Genomic DNA, 15,077 nt, shown 5'->3' with positions numbered 1-15,077 from the left:
TTTCTCTCAGTGATTTGTGCCTGTGAGGTTTGTCAGACTGTGTAGCAGCAAACATCCTGCTCCCTATGGAAAACAGGGGTTTAGCTCCAGCTTTGTGAGCTCATTTCACACTGCCACTTTGGGATCACACTGTGAAGCCTTTGATATTTGTGTGTTGTCTTGGAGGAATCCCCAGAGGGGTGCAAAAGCTGGACTGACCTGTTGGAAGGGAAGGTCTAGGTTTGGAACACTCCTCTGTGTGTTAGATTTTGATTTCCTAGCCAGAATTCACCCAGATCAGCAGAAATTCATCCATTTTTCCCCAGTGATGGATACAGCCTTCCCAAGGTCCTGATAAATAACAGGGTGGAGGGCAGGCTGTTCTGCTCAGGAACTCAGTTTGGCTGTCATCTTTTTATATGGTGGCTGATAAATCTGTCCAATAAAGGTGTGATAACTCTGCTTCCCTCCAGGAGCTGTGTGCAGGCATTCTTTGTGGATCCCTGCATGGCTTTTTCATTCCATTTTCATTTCTCATTTCAAAATCTCATTGCTGCTCTTGCATTTTTTTTTTTTTACTGCATAGTGAAGTGGGATTGAATTTGGTTAATTTTTAATAGCTGAATCAACTAAAATAAGCTGCATTTCCTAGTCAGAAAAAAATCTTCACCTCTGGTTTACCTGGAGTCTTTTTTCCCCTTTATCTTTTATTCTGTGAAATAATGTAATAATCAGTAAACACTATTCCTGGAGGGCTTTTTTTACATATTTTGGGGAATCAAAGCAATTTTCTTGGTGTGACATCCTGTCAGTGTTGGAATTTTGTTGATTTTACTGAGCTCAAACATACGTGACGCTTTTCAAAATTCAACAGCACTAACTTTGATTGTAAAAAAAAGAGAAGATAAAGAGAATAACAGGCACGGTGCTGCTTTGTTAAATGGAAAACCAGCTTTCCAGAGACAAAAATGGAGTTTTGGTTTGGTGCACACCAGTGCTCTGTAGTGAAAGCAGTTTGCACAGGGACAGGAGCTTTGCAGCAGATCGTGCCCTCTGGTGTTGAAAAGCAGCTTGTCCTTGCTCAGAGGCCACTGAGGCAGCTTTGTTACTCCATGAGAGCAGCTTGGTTTGGGTTTCTAAATTGCATTTTTGTTACTCCATGAGAGCAGCTTGATTTGGGTTTCTAAGTTATATTTTTGTTACTCCAGCAGGACACCTTAATTTGTGTTTCTAAATTGCATTTCTGTTACTCCATCAGGACACCTTGGCTTGTGTTTCTAAGTTGAATTTTTGTTATTCCATGAGAGCAGTTTGGTTTGTGTTTCTAAGTTGCATTTTCATCACTCCATCAAGACACCTTGGGTTGTGTTTCTAAGTTGCATTTTTGTTTTTTGTTTCTAAGTTGCTTTTTGTCCATCAGGACACCTTGGTTTGTGTTTCTAAGTTGCATTTTTGTTACTCCATCAAGACACCTTGGTTTGTGTTTCTAAGTTGCATTTTTGTTACTCCATCAGGACACCTTGGTTTGTGTTTCTAAGTTGCATTTTTGTTACTCCATGAGAGCAGCTTGATTCATGTTTCTAAGTTGAATTTTTGTTATTCCATGAGAGCAGCTTGGTTTGTGTTTCTAAGTTGCATTTTCATTACTCCATCAGGACACTTTGCTTTGTTTCTAAGTGTGCATTTCCGCGGTGTCTCACTGCTGAGCTCGCATTGCTCCGTTCCTGGAGCACAGCTGTTACTCACAGAATTATTTGTAGCTGGAGGGGCTCTCCAGAGGACAGGAATTCCTGTGCTGAGCCCTGAGCTGATGTCCCCTTCCTCTCTCCCAGGTGGAACGCCCTCCCTCTCCGTTCTCAGTGGCTCCTCAGGCCGCCCTGCCCCCTGTGCCGCCCCGGCTGGACCTGCTGCAGCAGAGAGTGGCCAACCCCCCTGGAGCCTCCAGCCCTGGCACCACTTCCAAGGTCAGACCCAGCTCTTTCTGTCCCCTTCAGTGGGATTTGAGTGGGACAGAACAATCTGGGGACCCCAGCACGTTCTCTCTGACATCTTTCCTCTTTTTCTGTCCGGCATCCTGTTCTCTGACATCTTTCCTCTTTTTCTGTCCGGCATCCTGATCTACCAAATTATTATTACTGCTATCACATTCTCTGTTTTCCTCCTCAATCCCTGCTCCCTGCACCCTTTGCATTTTCCTCATATTTTGTTCTAGCTGATACAGGAGGTATCATATTTCTCTCCCCCAGCTTTTCTGCACTCATTTCTCCATCAAGCATTTTTTTACATAGAAAATGAAGGAAGGAATTCAATGTACGTGACTGGGAGAAATGAGCTGGCTTTCTGATTGATCAGCAGAAGGCAGGAGGATGATCTTGGTGGCATTAAGTTAATGGTTCTTCATCTGGTTCAGATGAAATAATGAAATTAGGAAAGTCCAGGCAGAAGAAAATTCCTACTTCTGTGAATACTTATCACTGACTGATGAATGTTAACTTGTACAAATAACCCACAATTGAATCATTTTTAAAAATAATGGGGAAGCTCTGTTTGGATTCCAATCCAAGGCTGCTTTAAGCTCATGTTCTCCCTCAAGAAGAGGGAAATACTCATCACTGACCAATGAATGTTAACTTGTACAAATAACCCACAATTGAATAATTTTTTAAAATAATGGGGAGGCTCCATTTGGATTCCAATCCAAGGCTGCTGTAAGCTCATGCTTTCCCTCAAGAAGAGGAATCTGGGTGTTGCTATAGGACATGAAAGAACTCAAGCACACACGGCTGTTCTCAAGGTGAAGAAAAAAGGGAAGTTTATTTTTTGATTCCAACATTTATAGTTTTCTAAGAGTGACAGTAGATTGGAGGGTGACAGTGCCATCTTTCCAAAGACACTGGACAAACCAACAGTCTATCAACTTTCTCTTCTTTCATAAAGGAATGCAGAACAATGAGTTATTTACAAAAAGTGTATGAGAAAGTTTGCTACAAGAATGTCAACATCAGAAAGCTTAGAAAATCTTAAAAAATCAGGGTGACAGTCCAGGGTGTTCAGAGCCTGGCTGGAGTGCACGTAGTTCCTGTGTTATCTCCTCAAGCCTGTGCAGAAGGTGCAGAGATATCTCCACATTCTTGGCGATGATGTACTAATATCAACAGATAAAACTCCCTCCTGTTTATCTCTTCTGCTTGGGCTGCCTGTGCTAAGCACTATTTCTCTCCCTCCTCCTCCCAGGCTGCTCCAGGCGCTCTGCACAAGGACAAACCTCTGCCAATCCCCCCCACGCTCCGGGACCTGCCCCCGCCGCCACCCCCGGACCGCCCGCACCCGCTGGGCCCCGAGAGCCGCCCGCAGCGCCGGCCCCTGCCCTGCACCCCTGGCGACAGGGACAAGCCACCCCCGCTGCCCTCCAACCGCCAGGGCGAGCCCTGGCCGGGCAGGCCCATGCCCAAAGCCCCGGCAGAGCCCTGGGCCGGCAGGGAGCTGTCCAACCGGCACTCGCTGCCCTTCTCGCTGCCCTCGCAGCTGGAATCCAGAGCGCTCGGCAGCACGCTCAGCCTGGACAGCCCCGCGGTGAGTGACCCTGGGGGCAACCTGGGACATGTGAAAGGCACCTTCTTGTCATGCTGAGGAGTGGGGTTTTGTCATGGGAAAGATGGAAAGAAATTGGTGTGTTGCAAGCGAAGGAGATGCTTTCATTCCTTTTGGGAACAAAGTTGGAAGCCCCGCGGTGAGTAGCTCTGGAGGCGATCTGGGAGAGGTAATGTGGGGTAAAAGGCACCTTCTTCTCACACTGAGGAGTGGGATTTTGTCATGGGGGAGATGGAAAGAAATTGGTGTGTTCCAGGCAAGGGAGATGCTTTTGTTCCTTTTGGGATCAAAGTTGAAATCCCAACTGAAAGCCCCGCGGTGAGTAGCTCTGGAAGTGATCTGGGAGAGGTAATCCAGGAGAAAAGGCACCTTCTTCTCCCGCTGAGGAGTGGGATTTTGTCATGGCGGAGATGGAAAGAAATTGGTGTGTTCCAAGCAAAGGAGATGCTTTCATTCCTTTTGGGAACAAAGTTGAAATCCCCATTGCCTGGTTGTGCTATTCACGTGTTCTCTGAACGTGCTCTCAGCAGCACGCTCAGCCTGGACAGCCCCACGGTGAGTAACCCTGCAGGGAACCTGGGGAGGAAATCTGGGAGAAAAGGCACCTTCTTGTCCTGCTGCTGAGTGGGATTTTGTCAGGGGGCAGATGGAAAGAAATTGGTATGTTCCAGCCAAGGGAGATGCTTTCATTCCTTTTGGAAACAAAGTTGAAATCCCCGCGGTGAGTAGCTCTGGAGGCAAACTGGAGATGTAGTCTGGGAGAAAAGGCACCTTCTTCTCACACCGAGGAGTGGGATTTTGTCCTGGGAGACATGGAAAGCAATTGGTGTGTTCCAGGCAAGGGAGATGCTTTTGTTCCTTTTGGGATCAAAGTTGAAATCCCAATTGAAAGCCCCGCGGTGAGTAGCTCTGGAGGCGATCTGGGAGAGGTAATGTGGGATAAAAGGCACCTTCTTCTCCCACTGACGAGTGGGATTTTGTCATGGGGGAAATGGAAAGAAATTGGTGTGTTGCAAGCAAAGGAGATGCTTTCATTCCTTTTGGGAACAAGATTGAAATCCCCATTGCCTGATTGTGGTATTCACATGTTCTCTGAACGTGCTCTCAGCAGCACGCTCAGCCTGGACAGCTCCGCCGTGAGTAACTCTGGAGGTGATCTGGGAGAGGAAATCTGGGAGAAAAGGCACCTTCTTGTCCTGCTGATGAGTGGGATTTTGTCATGGGGGAGATGGGAAGAAATTGGTGTGTTCCAGCCAAGGGAGATGCTTTCATTCCTTTTGGGAACAAGGTTGAAATCCCAATTGCCTGATTTTTGTTCACCTTCCAGTGCTGAAAAGCTGAGAATGTTTTCTGTTGTTCTCTTGTCACAGACATATTTTATGAAAAATCTTTTTGCTAAGATCTTTTCTCTTGAGAAGCTGAGAGGCCTCAAAAATGAAATGTAAACAATAATTATCTGGTGCTGTGGAATGCAGAGGTATATCTTTGATTAGTCTTGTGGTTGTCTTTAATTAATAGCTAATCACAGTCTAGCTGTCTCAGACTCTCTAGTCAGTCACAAAATTTTATTATAATTTTATTCTTTTCTTTGCTAGCTTTCTGATGAATTTTTTTTTCTATTCTTTAGTATAGTTTTAATATATCATTTTAAAATATAATATATATAATAAAATAATAAATCAACCTTCTGAAACATAAAATCAAGATTCTCATCTCTTCCCTCATCCTGAGACCCCTGCAAACACCACCACATTCTCTGAAAAATTCTGATTTACTCTGCTGGCTTTTCAGCCCTGAGAAAACTACCACATCATCTGTGAGGAGTTTTACTGGATAAAACCTGAGTTCAGTTTGGGTCTGTTCACCTGCAGGAGACACTGTTAGCAGTGAACTGATTAGTCCAATATTTTGCTGTCTAAAAAATTGCAGGCAGTTTTGTTTTCCTCGATTCCGTTTCCTTAATTTTTCCTTCTAATGCTTCCAGCTTTCTTAAATTGAAAGCAAGCACATTTTTAGCCAGATTTTCTAAGAAAATGGCACGTGCAAAGTTTTCATCCTGTCTCCAGTTGTGTATGTTTGTCTCCATCCTTTTCCTCTTGGCTCCCATTTCAGCCTGTTTCAGCTGAATTTGCCAAGGCCACTGGAACCTCAAAAAGTGAAATTCTTCCTGCAGGAAAGTCCCTGCAATGAGGGAAAGCTGTCAGAGAATTCCTGGATTTCTGAGGTGTCAGTAAATTCTGTGGAAGAAATGAGGATGCTCCATTCCCACCGAGGCTGTTGAAGGAGTGGCTTTGCAGCTACACTGGGCCATGAATTGTTTCTGATTTCTGATTCCTGGTTTGGAATTTTGTCTTCCAGAGCTCCACCAGTGGTCCAGCAGCAACCTCAGAGTGTGAACACCCCAAAATCAAACCCTCCTCATCTGCCAATGCCATCTACTCCTTAGCTGCCAGGTCTGTTGGGATTTTTTATACCTTCCAGAGTGGGAATTGCAGGGTGCTGGTGCCAGGAACAGAACTGGCACAACTCTTCCAGTCTTCATTTTAAACTCTGACAGATTCAAAACACAATTTAGAGAAAGCAGCTGAAATCAGAGCTGTGGGGAGTGGTGGGAGTTCCCCTGGACTGTGGCAGTTGCCATCAGCTCTTTAATAAATTCACTTTTGAGTGGGGCTTTGTGTGATATAAATGTGCATGATATTGTCACTTACTTTTGCATCATGACCTTGTGCTGGTGTGACCTTGTGGGTTGCATCCTGAAAACCAAATTATTTCTTTAGACAGACTTGCTGTGAGGTGACTGTGGATTTAAAGGGCACCTTGGTGTTAATTAGATTTGGTGTAAATGTTTTATATCTTGTTTCTCCTGCCTCCAGACCACTGCCTGTACCAAAACTGCCTCCTGGGGAGCAGTCTGAGAGCGATGAGGACACTGAATACATGTCACCATCCTCTCTGCCTGTGGTGCCTCCAGGTCCTGCTGTGCAAAAACCGGAGCTCAAAATGCCTTTGGAAATGACTCAGAGTTTACGGTGAGATTCTGGCTGGTTTTGCACTTCCCCCTCCCAGCTCTGGAGCAGCACATTTGGGACATCAGGGTGGGAATTTTGCTTGCTCAGATTTCTGAATTCCCCCAGTGATATTCACCAGATCTTGACTAAAATAGCAATAAAGGAAATGTGACCACTGCTCTTTGCAGAGTCCTTGCACAGTGTTAAAGGACTCAGATATCCCCTTCCTTCCCACTCTCCCTGCCAAGAACCTTTTGGGAGCAGAAATTCAAAACTCTTACTAAAATGTAATTTTACTGAAATTCAAAACTCTTACTAAAATGTAAATTTCAGTGGTATCAGTTTTGGTGGTATCATTTTAACTCTTTTAAGCTGAGGTACTCTATTGCAATAAACATTAACAGAGCATTTTCTAGAACAAATATTTCACAGAGCACTGGTGATTTCACCTTGAAACAAGAAGCTGTGCACAAACTCTGTCACAGAGGCAGGGAGGAGGTGGTGGCCACTGTCACCTGTGTGATGGGGAATGTCTTCTCTCCCTCAGAGTTCTGGACTGTGACCAGCAGCCCGAGGGCTCCATGTATGAAGCAATGTACAACATTCACTCCCAAGCAGCATCCTCTGCTTTCGAGGCTGTCAGCACTTCTGGTGAGTGGGTGTGCTAAAGAAGAGCTGAGGAACTGGCCTACAATGAATTGCTCCCAGTGGAGCAGCATTTTAGGCTGAATTAAAGGAATTACATTTGGTTTTGTTGTTAAAATAGCTGGGATGTATGTGGAAATATGAGTCTGGGCATGCATATTGAATCTATCAAGTATTTTTAACCTAATCACAGAGTCACAGAATCACTGAATTGCAGAATCGCAGTCAGAGAGAGACAGAATCACAGAATTACAGAGTCACAGAGTCACAGAATCACAGAATTGCAGAATCACAGTCACAGAATCACTGAATTGCAGCATCACAGAGTCACAGAATCACTTAATTGCAGCATCACAGAGTCACAGAATCACTGAATTGCAGAATCACAGAGTCGCAGAATCACAGAGTCACAGAATCACAGAATGATGAGGTTGGAAGAGACCTCTAAGATCATCGAGTCCAACCTATGCCCTGACACCTCAACCAGACTGTAGCACCAAGTGCCATGTCCAGTCTGTTTGTAAACACATCCAGAGACGGTGTTCTACCACCTCCCTAGGAAGAGCATTCCAGTGCTTTAATTTTTCCATCTGGAAAGAGCTGCCATTAATTGTGAGGTTTTGACAGCAAAACTTTAGTTTGATGTCCTGTCAGTGTTTGGAAAATGGGGGAGTGGAGTCTGCCCTGAGAGACAGCTCAGCCCCAGAGCTCAGAAGGTGCCTCCTCTTGCAGATGAAGGGAACCTGGCAGCAGCCACTGCCAGCAATGGCCCTGAGGAGTCAGAGAATGAAGAGGATGGCTACGATGTCCCCAAGGCGCCGCTGCCCGTGGCCATCGCTCGCCGCACACTGTCTGATATCTCCAATGCCACTCCTGCCTTCAGCCGAATGTCCTTGGAAAACGACCCTGTCACAGGTCAGAGAGCTCTCCTCCCTCTTCCTGCTGCTGCTGCCTGCCTCTGCATCTTTGAAACTTGTGGTATTCACTAAAGATTTTGGATGTAAGGTGTAAAATCAGGTTTATGAGGCAGAATTGGTTCTTAGGTATTTTGTTTGATTTATTTAACTTGTGTTCGATTTATAGCTTGGAATGTGCTGCCTAGGTGATTTAATCCCCAAGCTTGCGAATCACACCGAAATCTCGGTTAGGAAAAGGTTTTTTCAGCTTAAAGCATATTCCTTAAACCACTGTTTCCTGCAGAGCATAGACTGGTTTTGTACCATGGTGTGTACTGGGGTGTGGGACAGGATTTCCCACCCCTGGAAGTGCCCAAGGTCAGGTTGGATTTGGGGTTGGAGCACCCTGAGATAGTGGAAGGTGTCCCTGCCCATGGCAGGGGGTGGAAGGACCTTTGAGGTCCCTTCCAACCCAGACCATTCAGGGATTGTGTCCCAAGTGGAAGAAGATGCAGGGCTGGCCTGGCAGGGTTTGTGGCACTGCCAGTGCCTGCAGATGGCACAAGAGTTTTGCACACAGCTCCTGATGCTCTCAGCTCCTCTGAGCAGGGACCAGTGGCTCAGCAAGGTCAGCTTTTTGTCCCTGGGGAATAGAGGACATGGTGTCCTTCTGGCTGCAAGGCACATTCTCTGAGGGAAAAACTAAAGCCTCGTGTCTCCCAGAGCCTTTCTGAATAATGATTGACTTATTCCCTGCTCAGCAGCTCTTAAGGAAGCTCTGAAACTCTTTTTGTTGGGGGTTTTCAGTCTGAATGTGCTGGTGATTTGCCAAGGAGGAGGCATGAGTTTCTTGTTCCTTCTGGAAGCAGAACCTCCTGTACCCAGAGCCCCTTCCCCCAGTGAGTCTTCTCTTTTCCTCTTCCCCATTCCACTTCCCTGACCTTCTTTAGCACAGAGAAGAGTTTCCTAGTGCAGAAAAGTTCGTTAGTTTTGCCCCACCTCCCCTTTTCACTTTTTAAATCTGTCCCTGTGTCTGTAGAATTTGGCTGAAAGGGATAAAAAAGAAACAGAGCAAGTCCCACCCCCCTCCCAGATGAAGTACTGAGTTTAATCATTGACACTGTTTCTACAGCCCTGAAATAACACTGCTGTTGTCCTGCTTTAGGGCTAGGAAAATGGCAAATGTGGAAAATGCTGATTGTTACTGCTGTGGGAAGCAAGGCAGTGGTGCAGGCAAGCCTGACTGCTCTGGGATTCATCTTGGCAGATTTATGCTCTCAGGAGCTGGACCCTGCAGTTTTAATTAATGATTTACCAAAATAACTGTCTTAGCAGTTGTCCTTTCAGACTGACCCATGGTCTCTGAAACTTGATCCAGCTCAAGCTGAAACAGCAATTCCAGAAGGCAGTCTGGGGCAGGGGAGGGGGCAGACCTTCTTCTCACATGTACAAAAAGCTTTTTATGTGTGAGAAACTTCAATTCTGAAGATGAGGGAGCTGGACTGAGCTGTGGTTGGTGAGGAAGCTTCAGGGAATCTGGTTCCCAAAGAGCCTTCTCTGTCTCTGGGCTTTTGGGGCAAGTTTTTCAGAAAGACCCCACAATGCTGCTGCTCTGAGCAAGCTACAATGCTCACTCTTAGAAAGGAATTGTGTGGACGTGATTTGTCTGTTGTACTCCAGTTCTCTGCCAGAAAACTCTGTGCAGTGCCCTGAGGACTTTTTCCAGGAGACAAATAAATCTTTCTTTAAGGTGATGTCAAACATCCATGTAGAAAAGTTTCCTGTGATTGGCAGAAAATGCTTTCTGCAATGATACAGGAGGTTAAAACTCAGAAATAGTCAGATGCTGGGTGAGCACATTAAACAATGTGTTTTTTCCTTGGAGAGTTTGGTGACTTGTTTGGTTTATTGGCTGTTGTTTCCTCTTCCCAGCAGTGCATGATGTGGCTGCAGGGCAGTGTCACATCAGAGTGACTCAGGGAAAAGCAGAACGGGCTGAGCTTTATTGATCTGCCATTAGGCAGGCAGAGCTTCAGCAGAGGAAGAGGAGAATATAATTCAGTTGCTGACCCTTCAGAGAGCATAATTCAGTTGCTGAAGCAATTGTGGTGGCTGAGTTGGGGCTGAGTTTGTGCACACAGAGATGAGGGAGCAGCCTCTGGACAGTTAAACCGGGAGTTCTGTCTGATTCTGGAAGGAAATGAGATGTCTGGTGCATTGAATATTCATTGTGTCATTTTTTCTGATTCCAAGGCTGATATCTGAGCTCTGCTTACACACATAGATCCTGTGCCATTTTTTATGTGGTTTTATCTTACTAAATGAGCCTGATGAGCCTTGCTAATTAAGCAAAACCTCCCCAGCTGTTTTTGCACCCAGGTGGGGAAGCTGAGCAGCTTGGGAAGGAGATAAAAGGGCTGGAGAAAGCAGCAGAGCTCAGTAACAGCTTTTTGAAGTGCCATTTATCCCCCTGCTGTCATCTCAGCTTCGTTCCAAGCAAACTTTCCACATCTCTCCGTTGAAGTGATGCACTTGTTTCTCCTGCCAGGTTTCTCAGACGGCTCCCAGGTCCCCGAGCGGCCGCCGAAGCCGCTGCCCCGGCGGATAAACTCGGAGCGCAAAGCCGGGAGCTGCCAGGCAGGAGGAGCCAGCAGCGGGGCCAGCTCCTCCCTGCACCTCTCCAGCGAGATCGAGAACCTCATGAGCCAAGGCTACTCATATCAGGACATTCAGAAAGCTCTGGTCATTGCACATAACAATATTGAGATGGCCAAGAATATTCTGCGGGAGTTCGTGTCCATCTCCTCCCCGGCGCACGTGGCCACATAGCACACGGGCACCTCCACACCTGAGCTGCTGTGGACCAACTGCCTGGGCAGCTGCTGCCCAGCTGTGCACCAAAGGGGAAGGGGGTTCCTTTAGAGACTTCGTGCTGAGGTCAGTCCTGCCTCTTGAAGAGAATCAGTTATCAGGTTTTCGTGGTTCCAGATTTCAAAGCAGTGCGATGGAGCGGAGCGGTGTTTTATACAGTGTATGTCTTGGAGTCCTTTACCCCTACCTCTTGTCTGAGAGAACAGATTTATTTCCAGGGTGTTGCTAGAGAAAGGTATCGTGACAAGGGATCCCCGAGCCCATGCCCTGGAGGCTGGGGGAGTTGTTTTGTGCTGTGAATTTTAAGTGGATGCTCAGAGAAACAAAGTCTCGAGGTCGGTGTGGTGTGTCCTGTGGTTCATGGTACTAGGTTTGGATCTGTTCGCTGCTGTGTGTCTGGCTCGGGCTTTTTAGAGAAACTGAGAGGTCACTTTCTGCTGGGAATTTATAGGAGACCTTGGAAGGATCCTTTGATTGCTTCCTGTTGGCCGTGGTGTGTCCCTCTTGCCTGTAACAAGAGCAGTTATTGCTTCTGACTCCAGTCCTCCCTTGCTGCCTGGAGATAGCAGGATGAATTTCTGTCAGGGATTTTGATCCAGTTGATTTCTCTCTCGTGGGTGCTCTTGGACTGGCAGCACCAGATTCCAGCAGCTGGAGGAACTTGGTGTGGTTTTGAGGGGTGGGAGAGGGGAGAAAGAATTTAAGCAAGAGCAAAGAACTGGGGCTGCTGCTTCTCCTCTCTTAGCCTTGAGCGTTTTGTGCTTCAGTGCTCAAATTTGATTTGTGGCCCTGCTGAGCTGGAGCAGCCATCACTGGACACTCCCATTGCTCTTCCCTAGGAATGTTGCACCTGGTGAATAGGATGTTTTATTTATCTTCATTGCATGGTGGCTGTTGCAGACTAGTGGCCTTCACACACATTCTTCCAGAGAGCTTTTGCAGGAGCCATCGTCGTGCCGGGGTGTTTTGTGGAATTGGTAGATGCAGCTGATGTGTTTGTTGGAATTTCACCTGCTTTGCAGTCCCAGAAGTGCAGCAGTTCTCTGCATGGCTGTCCAAACAGCATGGGGGCTCTCCTTTCCATTTCCATTTCTCTAAAGTATTGCCAGGTCTGGTGTTAAAGCAGACCTGGGGAAAAAATTCTGTATTTGTGAAGTGATCACATGGTTTTAAAGGTCAGAACTCAGCTGTTGCATTGGAAAAACCTGACTTGCCTACTCAGCTACTTAACTCTGTTCTTATTAGAGGAGTGGATGGTTCCTTTGGAGAAGATTTAGATCCAGGAGGCACGGACAGATCACAGCCTGTCAGCCTGAGAGGCTCTTGGCCTTTGGAGCATGTCCAGCATTATTTGCACCTCCCTGAGGTGAGCAGAGGTCACTGGGCTAAGGGCTGCAGTGGAATATTGCTGGAGTGATTCTGGCACTGGGGTGCAGTCTGGCCTTTTGAGGAATCCAGGGGCTGGGCCAGATGGCTGCAGTGGCAGGGAGGCCTTCATGAGTGGTGTTAGCAGAGCAGAAAGTGGATTTTGATTCAAGCTGAGGTTTCTTTCTAGACCTAAAGCTTTCTGAATTGCTGCAGGGGCCTCCAGGCAGGCTGAGGTGTCTCTCTTTACTCCTCTCCTCTCTGTAGAGGAGAAAACACTCAGACAGCGTGGGGAGATCTCCTTCCATGCTCCCTGTCCCCACCTTTGGCTGGTTTGGGCTCAGGGCTGGCACTTGCCAGGTCTGGCATGGGCAGGGTGCCCTGCAGGGCTCGGGCACAGCCCTGGGCTCAGTGCCTGGGGGAGGAAGGAGCGGAGGAAGAGCTGCTCTTCCTCCTGTGCCCCCAGTGCAGCTGCCAGGGCTGCCAGCCCTGCTCCCTGTGGGATGTGTGTGCAGGGGCAAGGCCACCCTGGTGCTGCTGAGGCAGGAGAGGGGACAGCAGGGGACAGCCATGGCTGTTGTGTCACACTGGGCAGCCTGAGCAGCCACACAGTCCCTTGTCCTGCAGATCCAGGTGCAAACCCTTTGGTGAGGGGTTTATTTCCCTCTTTTCCACACTCCCACTGGGCTCTGTGTTGGTTTGGAGCCGTTGGGTGTCTGTCCTGCTGTGTGAGCTCAGTGTGACTCCTGCCATGGCTGAGCCAGGCTGACCCAGCCAGCTCCAAAGCCTTAACTCCTGTCCTGCCCAGTGTGTGTGGCACCAGTGATTCCCTGTGCCCTCCCAGCCCCTCAGGGCAGGCTGGCTGTAATTTCCATGAAATCCTGCTTGGCAGAGCTGATCCAGGCCTGTCTTTGGGGTCTATGTGCCAAGAGATGTTCCTGTGGGTGTTGTTCTGGGTGTTAGAGTTTAGAGAGAGCAATCTTTGTGGCATGTAGCGCTCATTTCTCTGCATGTGTCCTTTCTGTGCACTTGTTTATGTCTCAAACTGATTTAAGAAACTTAAGTCTTGCCTTTTCTTCCTTAGACACGTTAAGAATTTGCTGATTCCACTGAGGGCAGCAGAGTCCTGGCCATGTGTTGTGGCTGTGCTCTGCCAGCTCGATCCAGGCACTGCCCAGTGGATTTCTCTTGTTCTTTCTAAGCCCAAGATTGATTGCTCTTCTTTCCTTTCACCTCCCCATTCTTTATTCTTAAGAAAATTACCTTTCTGATGCTACTTTAAAAAGGAAAACCAACCCAAATGTCTAGTGCCTTTCTTAAGGGGATGCTGCGTGGCCAGGCTGGATCTGAGGATCCACCCCTGAGGGGAAACGAGCAGAGCTGGGCAAGCAGCACCAAACTGCTTTGGGAAGGGTGCAAAGAGGAGCAGGAGGGATGGGCAATGCTCACTTGGACTCTGACACTGTGTTTTGTAGCATTTCAGCCGTGGAGCTTCTGTGTCTGGACTGGTGCTGTGCCAAGCTCGGGGCCAGGTCAGGATCGTGGGGTGGGGTCAAAAATGCTGAGGGTGTCGTGCAGCTGTCCCTAAAAGGAGTGGGGAACTCTCCCAAAAAGAGTGGGAAATACTCTCAAAAAGAGTGGGGAACACTCCCATAAAGAGTGGGAAATACTCTCAAAAAGAGTGGGGAACACTCCCATAAAGAGTGGGGAACACTCCCAAAAGGAGGGGGAAACACTCTCAAAAAGAGTGAGGAACACTCCCAGAAGCGTGGGGAACACTCCCAAAGGAATGAACTCTCCCAGAAGAGTGGGGAACACTCCCAAAGGAGTGGGGAACACTCTCAGAGGAGTAGAGAACTCTCCCAAAAGGAGCAGAGGACACTCCCAAAGGAGTGGGGACACTCCCAGCAGGAGCTGTGAGAAGCTGGAGGTGCCCCCTGAGCAGTTCCCAGGTGATTTCCTGCATCCAGAGCCCATCAGGAATCCCAAATTTTCCCCATTTTTTGTGCATGTCCTTACCCCCAGCCCTCCCAGGGCCCAGCATGTGGCTCCTGCACCAGACTGGTGACATTTCTGGAGCTCATCCTGAGGCAGGCTCCTTGCTGTAAATGTGGTTTGATTGATTGGTTTGTTGGGGTTTTTGTTCGTTTTATTTTATTTTTTTTTTTCAGTTGAGCAAGAAAAAATGCAACTCCCAGGGCACCTTCTCAGAGGTGCCACTTTAAAGATTAGTGGGGAATAAGGACATTTATTTTTAAAGTTCCTCCTAGAAATCTTTTTTGTTTGAAATTCCCAGTGGAGGAAGAACTGCTGTTACTGTTGTTCTTCCTCATGGATGACAAATACCAATTTGTAAAATATCAGTGTTAAAAAATGTTGAGATTTTCACGAGATATTTTAAAAAAAAAAGTATAATAGTGTCATTAATATAAAATTATAATAGCAGTATTTAATCCTTTCAGATCTGTAAAGAATAAGGAAAAACAGAAGGTAAATATTCTTACAGAGAGTAGCTGAGCTTTAAGGTTCACTTGGTTTAAATCCTCATTTTGTTTGCAGATGCATTGTTAATGTTTAGAGGTTATACTAATGTTATTTATTAATTGTTTCCATCCTTGTATGCTGCCCACTAAGAGCTTCTTTGTTTGGGATTTCATTCACCTGTGTCAGTAAGAAAGAAAACAAAACAAAGTTTTATTTTTAAATAAAATTTCCTTTG

The 15,077-nt window shown here is 46.9% G+C and overlaps 1 protein-coding gene across 1 annotated transcript in view; it reads left to right on the top strand.

Moving 5' to 3' along the window:
- The window catches only part of CBL (Cbl proto-oncogene), a 37,135-nt gene extending 22,058 nt beyond the window's left edge, over positions 1-15,077 (top strand). The window contains exons 10-16 of the mRNA XM_058818944.1: positions 1,812-1,943; positions 3,214-3,552; positions 5,929-6,023; positions 6,447-6,602; positions 7,129-7,232; positions 7,959-8,141; positions 10,671-15,077. Coding sequence (XP_058674927.1) covers positions 1,812-1,943; positions 3,214-3,552; positions 5,929-6,023; positions 6,447-6,602; positions 7,129-7,232; positions 7,959-8,141; positions 10,671-10,951 — 1,290 coding nt within the window. The 3' untranslated portion in view covers positions 10,952-15,077. The remainder of the gene's footprint in view (positions 1-1,811; positions 1,944-3,213; positions 3,553-5,928; positions 6,024-6,446; positions 6,603-7,128; positions 7,233-7,958; positions 8,142-10,670) is intronic.

Source organism: Ammospiza caudacuta, chromosome 23 (assembly GCF_027887145.1).
Source record: "Ammospiza caudacuta isolate bAmmCau1 chromosome 23, bAmmCau1.pri, whole genome shotgun sequence".
NCBI lineage: Eukaryota > Metazoa > Chordata > Aves > Passeriformes > Passerellidae > Ammospiza > Ammospiza caudacuta.
Note: the sequence above shows the minus strand (reverse complement) of the source record. Positions and strands in the feature narration are given on the sequence as shown.